This window comes from Panthera tigris, chromosome A2 (assembly GCF_018350195.1).
Source record: "Panthera tigris isolate Pti1 chromosome A2, P.tigris_Pti1_mat1.1, whole genome shotgun sequence".
Lineage (NCBI taxonomy): Eukaryota > Metazoa > Chordata > Mammalia > Carnivora > Felidae > Panthera > Panthera tigris.
The window spans coordinates 161,649,912-161,660,910 of record NC_056661.1 but is presented as its reverse complement, the minus strand read 5'-3'; the positions used below and the strand labels follow the sequence as shown (position 1 = coordinate 161,660,910).

Below are 10,999 nucleotides of genomic sequence, written 5' to 3'. Positions count from 1 at the left end.
GCAGGGCCGGAGGCTGGGGTGCCGCCTCCTCTGCAACGCCGGGGCCGGAGTCTTAGAACCCAGGGCCCGTAGGGGTCCCCGCGGCTGCCGCGATGCAGAAATACGAGAAACTCGAGAAGATTGGGGAAGGTAATGGGACTACGAGATGTTCCTGCAAGATCTTCCTCTACAGACCCTTCAGCATTCCTTGCAGCCTGGCTCCTCTACCGTCAGCAATACCCACAGGCTCCGACCTCAGCCCTGACTGCAGCCCTGGCCCCGAGCTCCACACTCCTTGCGGACACCTGTCCTTCCCGTTAGCATTTCCCGCAGACGCCCCTTCCCAACCTTAGCACTTCCTGGAGACCCACCTGCCGACCTTAACACTTCCTGCATCTTCCACCCGTAGCCTCAGCACCATTTGCAAAACCTCACCCAGCCCCCAGCCTCAGTTCTCGATGCAGACCTCCAACCTCAACATTTCTGCCGACCCCCACTTTCCTCCAGACCTGCCCACCATCCCCAGACCCTCCGGAAGCACCGCCTTTATTATAGACCTCCTTACCCTCGCAGCCACAGCCGATCCCTGCTGCAAGACACGCGTGAGCCATCTGTCTACAGGCACCTTCTCTGCCCCTTCGTCACTTACAAAGCTCTGCAAATGCTGAGCCTTTCACCCTCAATCTCTTCCTTTACTCGTCCAGACATCAGAAATAACGCACACCTGCGTTGCCTGCTCTCCTGACAGGGACTTCCTGGGGTGGGAAGGGTGTCCCATCTTTACCCTCGCCCCCGACCTTCCTGTAGGCACCTATGGAACAGTATTCAAGGCCAAAAACCGAGAGACCCATGAGATTGTGGCTCTGAAACGGGTGAGGCTGGATGACGATGATGAGGTAGGACTGGGACATCAGGGCTAGGGAGGGGGTTGAGGGCCCAGGTTGGGTGGGATGTGACTGTTGCCCGCCCGGCCCCCTCCCATGTGTAGGGAGTGCCGAGCTCAGCCCTTCGGGAAATCTGCCTACTCAAAGAGCTGAAGCACAAGAACATCGTCAGGTGTGTAGATGGGCAGGGTCCTCCTTGCCTGTGTGGTCAGTTGGAGGAGGGGGGCTTCAGAGACGGGCTGGGCTGATGCTGGGACCAGGGTTGGGCTGATACAGATCCCTTGGGGACCTGAGGCTGAAACTCGTGGACCTGCCCCGCTGAGTCCTCCCTCCTCCCTAGGCTTCATGACGTCCTGCATAGCGACAAGAAGCTGACTTTGGTTTTTGAGTTCTGTGACCAGGTGACAGGGGGACTTGGGGGCCTGTAGCCTTGGGGGAGGGTATAGGGGCCCAGACTGAGGTTAAACTCTGTCACGTTCCCCACCCCCATCCCTTTTTAGGACCTTAAGAAGTATTTCGACAGCTGCAATGGTGACCTAGATCCTGAAATTGTAAAGGTGAGGGGCTAGTGTCCTGGAGACTCACTGAGGCCAAGTGGCACTCTGTCTTCAGCGTATGCACTCTCTGAGCACCAAGTTCAGGACCTGAGCGGGGACACGCTGGGGTGTCGGAATGAGAAAACCCTGTCTCTACCCTCCAGGAGCTTTCCGTCTGAGCAAGCATCTTGACATGGTCTCTTTGATCTGACAGTAATACTTTGATATCAGTGATACGATTTGCATTTGAGAGACGAGGAAATGAGAGTCAGAGAGATACGTTCGTTCACTCATTCATTCATTCACTCATTCATTCATTCATTCATTCATTCAACAAACACCTATTGGATGCTTTGCTCTATGCCAGGCACTGTGCTAGGCCCGGGTGCCTGGCCCCAGTCCCCGGGTAAGCAGTGCTGAATGATAATACAGCACAGCATATATATTGATGGCTACGAAGTGTGTGCTTACCTAAGGCCAGTTAGGGGAGAGATCAGAGTGGGAGGGGGGGAAGGCCCACCAGGCTGTAAGTTCTAGAAGGGTGGGGAGCAGGGCCCCCATATATATACCTATATATATGGGTATATAATACCTACCACCGTACAAAGCAGGTCCTCCGTAGCGAAGTGCTGAGGTGGCTGAAAGATGGGCGGGGTTTTGAGGCTAGCAGAGGGTGAAGAGGGGAACGTGACCCACTACTGGCTGCAGCTTCCTTCCAGAAGGTCTGATGCTCTCCCCCCGCCACCCCTCTCCACCCCACAGTCCTTCCTCTTCCAGCTGCTGAAAGGCCTGGGATTCTGTCACAGCCGCAATGTACTGCACAGGGACCTGAAGCCCCAGAACCTGCTGATAAACAGGGTACCTCCTGGGGAGAAGGTGGGAGGTCAGGGAGGCGGTAGTCACTGGCTGGCACAAGTGATGGGGGGAGCTGGGCTGGGAGGCAGAAGAAGGAGGCCTGCCCTGGGACTGTTGAAAACCCCTCTCAAAGTCCCTTTCCATCTCCCGTCAGAACGGGGAGCTGAAATTGGCCGATTTTGGCTTGGCTCGAGCCTTTGGGATCCCAGTTCGCTGTTACTCAGCTGAGGTGAGCTGGAGGGGGGGGTGGGAGACGGGGGTGAGGGAGGGGGTCCCCTCTGAGCATCTTTCCGTCTCCTACTACTCCAGGTCCCACACAATTGTTTCCCCTCCTTACCGAGCCCCTCCTCCCCAGCCCTCTAAGCAGGGGGGTCGCTGTGGGTGGGGTCTTCTCCAGGTGGTCACGCTGTGGTACCGCCCACCGGATGTCCTCTTTGGGGCCAAGCTGTACTCCACATCCATCGACATGTGGTCGGCCGGCTGCATCTTTGCAGGTGACATGCCTGGGGGTCTGCGGAGCCACTGTCTCTCCCATCTGAGTGGACAGATCGGGTCTGGAGTGGCCCCTCTGGGGAAGGGAGTGAGGCGCTTGGGGCTGGGGATAGGACACACAGAGGGTGCCATGGGAATGAGGGGTTCTTCATACCCCACTGCACCCCCTAGAGCTGGCCAACGCGGGGCGGCCTCTTTTCCCGGGCAATGACGTAGACGACCAGTTGAAGAGAATCTTCCGATATCCTTCGACATTTCCCTTCACCTTGAGCTCTCTGAAGGGGAGTCAGAGGGGGCACCTGGCAGGCTCGGTCGGTAGAGCGTGCGACTCTTCACCAGGGGGGTCACGAGTTTGAGCCCCACGTTGGGTGTAGAGTTTAATTTTAAAAACATGAAGGGGAGTAAGGAACCTGTGGAGCGCAGAGTGCATGGCCTGGGCCAGGATCGGGGGTGGCTTGGGGTGAGGGGATGGAGGGCAGACACCCCGGTGGGCTCAGGGCAGGGTTGAAGCTGTTTGCTGGAGAATGTGTGACCTGTGACAAGGAGGGCTCACTTGGGGGAGTAGCCGTGAGCGTGTTCCTCCAGCTGAGGAGTGAATCCTTAGGACGCAGGAGCCAAAAGCAGCGGGGGGGGGGGGGGGGGTAGACGTGGGAGTAGGAGAAGGCCGACTGGTTCATCAGCAACAGACATCGGGGTTTATTTAGGTCAGAGGAGTGAGCGTTTGTAAAGTGCTTGGTGTGCCCCGGGAACACCCTGCACGCGCTGGGTCCTGCCTCTGTCATGAGCGGTGGGATAAAGTGAGGGGTGTGGAGGTGGGTATATGAGAACCCCCCCCCCAGGAGAGGAAGAGCCCCTCGCCCGCCCCTTTCCACCTGAGTGATCCTTGACCCCGTGGACACACTTCTGGGGACACCAACCGAGGAGCAGTGGCCTGCCATGACCAAGCTGCCAGACTATAAGGTGTGACGGGGAATAGCGGGGGTCCCTTTTGCTTCCCAGCTGTAGCAGCCTCCGGGCCCCCACACCGCTGGTCTGACTCTCCCTGCACCCCCACCCCCACAGCCCTACCCGATGTACCCGGCCACAACGTCCCTGGTGAATGTCGTACCCAAGCTCAATGCCACAGGGAGGGACCTTCTACAGGTGACCGAGGGCAGGGGCCGAGGGTGGGATCCGGACACTTGCCAGGAGGTCTAGGGGAGGCTGGGGCTGGAGGCAGTTAACCCAGCCTGAACCCGCCTTTCTTCGCGCCTTTCTTTGCGCCTTCAGAACCTCCTGAAATGTAACCCCGTCCAGCGCATCTCGGCAGAGGAAGCCCTGCAACACCCCTACTTCTCCGACTTCTGCCCCCCGTAGGCTCCAGGACCTTGGCCGGGCTGGGGCCTGGCCTATTTAAGCCCCCTCCCGGGAGGGGAGGAAAAGCCGGGGGTGCACGGGGTGCTGAGCTCCAGCTGTGCTGGGCCCGGCCGGGGTGGGGGTGCCCCGGCCCGTGTTCTTCGCTCCCTCCGTGGACTTTATTTAATTTCATAAATTGGCTCCTTTCCCACAGTCTGGCTGATGTGGTAGAGTGGCTCTGAGAGGCGGGTGGGCTTGGGCAGGGGTCTCTGTTTTACCGCCCTCTCCGGCCTTGCTTCTGGCTCAGACCCAGCCCAGTGGTCCAGCCTTTGCTCCACTACTCTGAGTGGCCTGACACTTGGGGGCTGGGGGCACCGCCCCCCACCCCTGACCCCTGGGCTCGGGGCAGTACCACCCCCGCACGTGTGCTTATGCTGGCAGCCAGTGTCAGAGTAAGGATGGGCCTGCACCAGAATGGGGAGAAAAGGGCGGGGCCTTTCTTCACGGCTCTCCATACCCCACGTGTACCTCCCCATCTTTCCCTTCACCCCCACCCCCCCACCCCCCATACCCAGGCTGATAGGCTGGGACAGCAGGGATCCAAAGATGCGGTTAGACGAGGAACATTCCTTCCCCTGCCCCCTTGTCAGTTTTCCAATATTTGAGGTACAGAGAAAGAGCAGGGATGGGGCTGTAGCCGGGGCCAGGATGTCTTCTTACTGGCAGGAGTGGGAAGGGAAGGCCTCCCTCCACCATCTCAAGCTGGGACCTTCTGCTCTTTGGGAAGGTTGGAGATGCAGAGCAGTTCCCATGGAGACAGGTGGTGTGCTGGTGCTTGGTCCCAAACGTGAGAAAAGAGTCATGATCTAAGGCAGACAGCAGCTTGTGTTCTTGGAAGTGGCTACACACCCTCTGTCCTCTCCCTGCCCCCCACTTCTTGCCAGGCTCTGGGTCAGAGCCTTCTTCAACTATTCCCTTGTGTGCCCTGAACATAACTGTCCTCCCGCTGAGTCCTCTTTGCCTTGATACCTGGCTTTGGGCTCCTTTCTCTCTGAGATGTCATTTCGATAAACTCCTTCATGCTGAGGTGCAAGGGGAGGACGCCCTCTCACTACTCTTTTCGCCCAGAGAGATTTGTGGTGGTTGACTGGGACCCACCTGCATCTCAGACGCTGTCCACTGGAGGTTGGTGGACGGAGGTCTTTTTTGACCTTAGCCTGACTAGTCTGGCTGTGAGAGAAACAGCTGAGGCTGACGCACTAGAACTTTATTTGGGATGAAGAGGGCAGAGACATGTGCAGGCTGGGCCCGTCCAAGATGTCAAGGTGCAGCCCGGAAGACACAGATGCCAGGTCTAGAGCCGTGTGACGAGGTAGCAGGTGCGGTGAGAGGCAGACAGAGTCTTGGTGACGGCACAGGGAGGGGTGGGGGGCCTGGTGAGACCCAGACCACTGCGCTGGGACAGGAGGCCTTGTTCCCACTGCCCTCCCCTCCTGAACCTCGGTGTCACCCCCTAGACTGGACCTGCCCCTCCTCCCTTGAAATAGGGAGCCATTTCTTGTTACCTGGGGCCCAGGCTGAGGTGGGGAACTTGGGTTCCATGGCTGCCCAGCCGTTCCTGAAGCTGTGGGAGGAGGGAGAGGGTCAGAGGTGGGGAGGAGTCCTCCCTCCCAGGACCAGCCAAAGTCACTGCACGCTCCTCCCCCACCATTCTTTCCTCAGCTGGGTAGGGATGGTGTTCTAGGCTTCAGGGGAAGACATTGGAGATGACAAAGAAGGAAGAAGGGTTTGTTACCAGATTGGTGCTAGAGTGCCTTTGGGAGTGCTTCCGGTTCCAGAAGTATCCCAGGACCCTGTCTTGGAACACCTGGGGGCAAGCAGTGGGGGAAGCGGCCATTGCATACCTTCTCCTGGATCTTATGCACTGATTCCTTCCCCCTCCCCCAGCTGGGGCTCAGGCCCACCTCACAGAGGTAGTCCAGGATCTCAAGGATGGTGAGCAGGCTGGCCCCGATGAACAGCCCCATCTGGCCCCCAATGTCGCCTGTGGAGACCAGGTTACCCATCAGCTCACAGCCACCTGCCAAGCCCATACCTCCCCAGACTTCTGGATGACCTGGATGTGTGTGTGTGTGTGTGCGCGCGCGCACACACACACACACACACACACACACACACACACACACCGAGCAGTTCTGACACTTCATAGGCCTTTTTCTGCTCCACGGTCTCATAGTTGAGGGCCTCAAAGAAGATGTCCAGCACGAGCACGTTCTCTCTGGAGGAAAAGAGGCCAAGAAAGCTCGCTGGACACCCCCAGGTGATAGCTGCTGGCAGGAGAGAGGTGTGTGATCTCCCGTCTGTGACTCCTCTTCAGAGCCCCGGGACGGGTGTCACGGCCCCGTTTGCAGAAGAGATGCTATCACAAAGGTTAAACAGCTTGGCCAGAGTCCCAGGAGCCCCGCGATGATGTACAAGCTGGGCTTGCACCCCGGTGTGCGCACGAAGGCTCGCCCGCGGGAGGGTGCCCCCGCCCTTCCCCCCACCCTGCCCCGTCTGGTCCCGGATGGCCCGACTCACACGATGTAGGCCTCGCTGCGGTTGTGTTTCCGGGCCAGGTAGCGGGCGGCGGCGCGGCTCGGGATCCGCACCATGGAGAGCTCCTTGGCGTAGCGCGTGCTGGCGCAGGGGTTGGGGCAGGTACACGCGTCCTTCCGCAGCATGGCGTCTAAAGGCCACCACAGTCACCTGAGTCAGGGCCACCCGGCCGGCGAGTCCGGGAGCAGGAGCCGAGCGGGGGTGGGGACGTGGGGGAGGCCTGCCCCTTACCCAGCGCCGGGTCCGCGCAGTCCTTGTATTGCTGGGGGCTGCACACTGGCGCCCCGCCTGGCGTGGTGGGGGAGGAGACCGCTTCAGGAGCAGCTCCCAGGCCCCTTCGCCGTACCTGGACCCCCGCCTCCGCCCCCACCAGCTCCTTACCTGGCATATGCATCATTCGGCAGCCACACTTCCGAGCCACATAGCGGGCCTCACAGGCCAGGCGACACCCCATCAGACTATAGGGGGCTTGGGGGCCTGGGCTGGGGCTGGGAGGACCTAGGGGACCAGAAGGTTCCGGCTCAAAGTCGGGGTCCAGAGGTGCGGAGCTGCAGTCACCCCAGGGTGGTGGCAGGAAGCTCAGCTGTAGTTGGTCAGGTTAAGGAGGCTTCGGGGAGAAGTGGGGCGACCAGGTGCAATGTGAGTGGTCACCGAGACAGCATGCCGAGGGCTGGAGGCCCCTGGGATGGTCTGAGATGCTGCGGCTGAAGGAGGGGGTTGGAAAAACCCGTGAGGATACTCGCTGTTGCTGGCAGGACACGAAGGTCTGGTAGCCGGGGGCTGCCCCGAAGCCCAGCTGGTCGATGGTGGGCGGCTCCTCCTGGCTGTGGATCTGCACTCGGACCCCCACCTCAAACGGGGTCTCCTCTGCAGGGGAAAGGGGGACCCTGACGCCTGTGTCCCAGGAGCCCCCCTGCTGCAGACAGCTTGCCCCAGGACTGTGACTGGCCAACCCTGCCTGGCCCCGCCCCCCCCTTCACAGGAAGGGATGTACTCCTCTGGGGCCCTTCCTAGCGCCTCCTCTCCTTCCCAGAGCCTTTTGTCCACCATCTCTGCCACCCCTCCAGCCTGACACGGGTGCCCCCATACCCATGTCCCTCCACACGGGCAGATACTCATCCTGCTGCACATCCAGCATGATCTCCAGCCCGTTGCCCATGCCGCCCTTGGGAGTGGTGAGCAGTTCTGCCCCATCCGCGCCGGAGTTAAAGGTGTAGCACTGACCCATCCGGGTGAAGATCTGCGGGTGAGCAGACGGGGGACAGAGCTCACCAGGGGACAAGGAGCCCAGCCAGCTCTTTCCCCCAGGCAAACATGAGACCTCTCCCCTCCCCATCCTCTATGTGGTCTCTTTGAACACGGAACCCACATCTCAGTGCCCCCGGCCCCTCCCACTTACCAGCACAGCTAGTTGGACCCTTGTGGGCTCCCATCACCGCAGCCCCTCCTCCCCCTTCCTCAGCCCCCCAGCCCCCCAGCCCAGGGCACAGCCTGTAGGACAAGTGTGTCTTCAGAGGATGGCAAGAAAGGAAGTGGGTCTCAGTTGCCCTCCTCCAGGACTGGCAGAATGTTGGAGAGGCAGAGGGAAGACAAGCCCACTCCCCCAGGCAGGAGAGCGTTCTGCTCTAGAACGGCCCCACTAGATTCTCCCCAGGCCCCAGGGGCAGGGGCTCCACAGACCAGAGCTCGGGCCCAGAGCCAGCCCCAGTGAGTGCCCTGTGCTGGAAGGCATGACCTTGTACATTGCAGTCCAGCTGAATGGCAGGCAGGGGTCCCCAAGGAGGGCCGTCTCCTGGGCTGGACAGAAAGGCACTGGTGGGGTGTGGAGCCCGTCGCCCGGCTGGGAAGGAAAGGATCCCCGGCACAGGTGTGTGAAGGTCCCCTAGCTTAGGAGGAGCCTGGGCCAGCAAGGCTGGGGGAATTGCGGGTCCTGGGCAGGGACTGGCCGGGTCCCTGGTAGGCCGGGCCGGCAGCCAGCTCACCACGGTGAAGTTCTCGGGACCGCACGGCCAGCCTCGGTAGCGGCAATCCAGCAGCATTTCCTCCAGGGCGTGTCCGGCCCTGGCGTACAGTCGAGCCATGTCGAAGGTGGGACTGGGCATGAAGCCGGGGGGCGCGGGGGGCCGGCCCAGGGCGCGCAGGAAGGCGGCATGCTCAGCGGGCTCCACGCCCAGCAGCGCGGGCCCGGCCCAGTGCAGGTCGTTGGGCGTGAGGCGCGAGCGGCGCAGTGGGTTGATGTTGCACAGGGTGATGGCGGGGAAGGTGAGCCGGTGGCTTTCGCGCTCGTCCAGGGCTGTCTCATGGTGGAACTCCCCGTAGTAGCGCACCCTCTCAGCCACCTGGTAGAGGAAGGCGGCCAGCGACAGGAGCACGGCTGCGGCCCAGAGCCCTCGGCGAGGCGTCAGGCCCCCAGGGCCGAAGACGTGGCCCAGCCCATGCATCGTGCAGCTGCTGGCGAACACGCGGATGTCCGAAGCTGGCCGCTGGGCCTCCTCTGGCCCAGGATGGGGCTTCATGGCTGAGGTCCAGGGTGGGGGACACCGAGAGGGCTGGGGATTGGCGAGCAGGCTGCAGGGACTTGGAGAGAGGAAAGAGGGTCAGTCCGAGGACTGGGAGGGACTGAGGATTTGGGGGGCCGGGCAGGGGTCACTGCAGGGAAGGAGAGGGGAGGAGAGAGTGGGGAGAGGGGCCCAAACCAAGAAGCGGGAAGGCACTGGCCAGGCAGGTTCGGCTCGGCTGTCTCAAAGGAACCAGCCGGGGCTCCACTAGGCTCAGCGCTGGGCCGGGGGCTCTGCAGGAGAGGCCAGGTAGGGCGCAGCCGACTTGGGAGGCAGGGGCCGCTCTGCTGGAGGCTGCTCTGCGGAGCCAGGGCTGCCGCAGAGGATTGGGTTTCAGCAGTGAGGGGGCAAGGGGGCCCGCAGAGCAGTCTGGGGGGCAGGGAAGGTCCCTGGGGCCCCAGGCTGAGCCATTAGTGCAGCGTGTTGGGGGGGAGGGGCGTGGCTGTGGAGGCCAGAGGCGCCAGCGGAAAACCACAGCAATCCCGGGTAGGGCTTGAAGGGAGTCTGGAGAGATGTCGGGGCTGGGGGTGCCTTAATGGCCCTCTAGGTTCCCAGCTGCGGCCCTTGCGGTTGGGTGGAGGGTCAGTTGCTGACCCTCGGCCCGGTCCGTCCCTCCTTTTGTCTCTCCTCCCTTCCCACTAACCTCACTTGGGATAATTTGCTCCTTCACCAAGAGAGGAGTTGGCTCTTGACCAGGCTGGAAAGTGGTGGGAAGTTTGGCGTCGGCAGATTCGAGCCCCCAGCAGCCTACGCCGCGTGGCCAGAGTCTCTGCAGGTCTCAAGGCCCGGAGTGGTCTGAGTGTCCTCTTCCCACCTGCCCACGCTGAGGCCCTCCTGAGGCTGGTCTCTGCCACAGTGACTGCGGCACTCTCCGGGGGAACACGGGTGCCCTAGAATTCCGCTGTTTTTTTTTTTTCACTTAAAAACATTCTGGAGACTGGAATACCTCGTACCTGGAAAGCTTCCCCATTTTTTAAATGGATGCATTCTATTCCACTGTGTGGGCGGACCAAGTTTTATCTACTCACACTCCCATTGATGAACACTGGGGGTTTCGTCTTCCATTGTAAACAATGGTGTTCTCAATACCATTGCATGGTTGTAAATTCCCAGAAATAGAACTGCTGGGTCAAGAGGCAGCTGAATGGATAATTTGGTAGATACCACAAAACTCCCCACTGTGGGAATTCTACCATTTTGCACACCTGTATCATGGTGGGCAGTGTGCCTGTTTTGCAGGAGTGGGCGGGGCGGGGTTTTTTGTTTTTTAATTTTTAAATGTTTATTTATTTCTGAGGGAGAGGGAGAAAGGGTGAGCAGGGGAGGGGAGACACACAGAGAGGGGGAGTCACAGAAACCGGAGCAGGCTCCAGGCTCTGAGCGGTCAGCACAGAGCCCGATGCAGGGCTTGAACTCACAAACCAGGAGATCATGACCTGAGCCAAAGTTGGACGCTTAACTGATTGAGCCACCCAGGTGCCCCTCTCCTTCTTCTTTTTTTATAAGTAGGCTCCGTGCCTAACATGGGGCTTGAACTCATGACGCTGAGATCAAAAGTCACATGTTCTACCCACGGAGCCAGCTGGGTGCCCCTGCAGGGGAGCTTTTCTAAAGGAAGAGATACAGTGCCCCTGACCCAGCTGGGGTGCCCCGGGCCACAGTGCCCAGCATGGCATGGCAATGCCAGCCTTGAGAGGGCAGAGCTGGTACATTTGACTGAAGATGCTGCCGATGATCCAGAGGAGACGACGGGGCGGCCAGG

At 60.5% G+C, this 10,999-nt stretch overlaps 2 protein-coding genes across 4 annotated transcripts; one reads left to right on the top strand and one right to left on the bottom strand.

The window, feature by feature from the left end:
- Positions 1-11: 11 nt before the first annotated feature.
- CDK5 (cyclin dependent kinase 5) lies at positions 12-4,287 on the top strand. The gene is made up of 12 exons (XM_007087518.3): positions 12-129; positions 787-875; positions 968-1,035; positions 1,204-1,264; positions 1,364-1,420; positions 2,162-2,257; positions 2,409-2,483; positions 2,652-2,748; positions 2,918-2,987; positions 3,646-3,706; positions 3,809-3,889; positions 4,016-4,287. Exons 1-12 carry the CDS (start codon positions 93-95, stop codon positions 4,100-4,102), a joined length of 879 nt encoding a protein of 292 aa, XP_007087580.1. The 5' UTR covers positions 12-92; the 3' UTR covers positions 4,103-4,287.
- A 1,062-nt stretch (positions 4,288-5,349) lies between these two features.
- Positions 5,350-10,070, bottom strand: ASIC3 (acid sensing ion channel subunit 3). Of its 3 annotated transcripts, none has more exons than XM_042977435.1 (12): positions 9,881-10,070; positions 8,662-9,256; positions 7,769-7,919; positions 7,419-7,546; positions 7,061-7,262; positions 6,911-6,967; positions 6,662-6,809; positions 6,268-6,359; positions 6,046-6,125; positions 5,877-5,948; positions 5,647-5,705; positions 5,350-5,483 (listed from the first exon to the last, which is right to left on the bottom strand). In XM_042977435.1, the coding sequence occupies exons 2-12, from the start codon at positions 9,193-9,195 to the stop codon at positions 5,402-5,404; spliced, it is 1,605 nt and encodes a 534-aa protein (XP_042833369.1). In that variant the 5' UTR covers positions 9,196-9,256; positions 9,881-10,070; the 3' UTR covers positions 5,350-5,401. The 3 variants fall into 3 exon arrangements, with proteins under 3 accessions (XP_042833369.1, XP_007087614.2, XP_042833370.1); XM_007087552.3 differs by having other exon boundaries at positions 5,358-5,514; XM_042977436.1 differs by having other exon boundaries at positions 5,370-5,435.
- Positions 10,071-10,999: the final 929 nt, after the last annotated feature.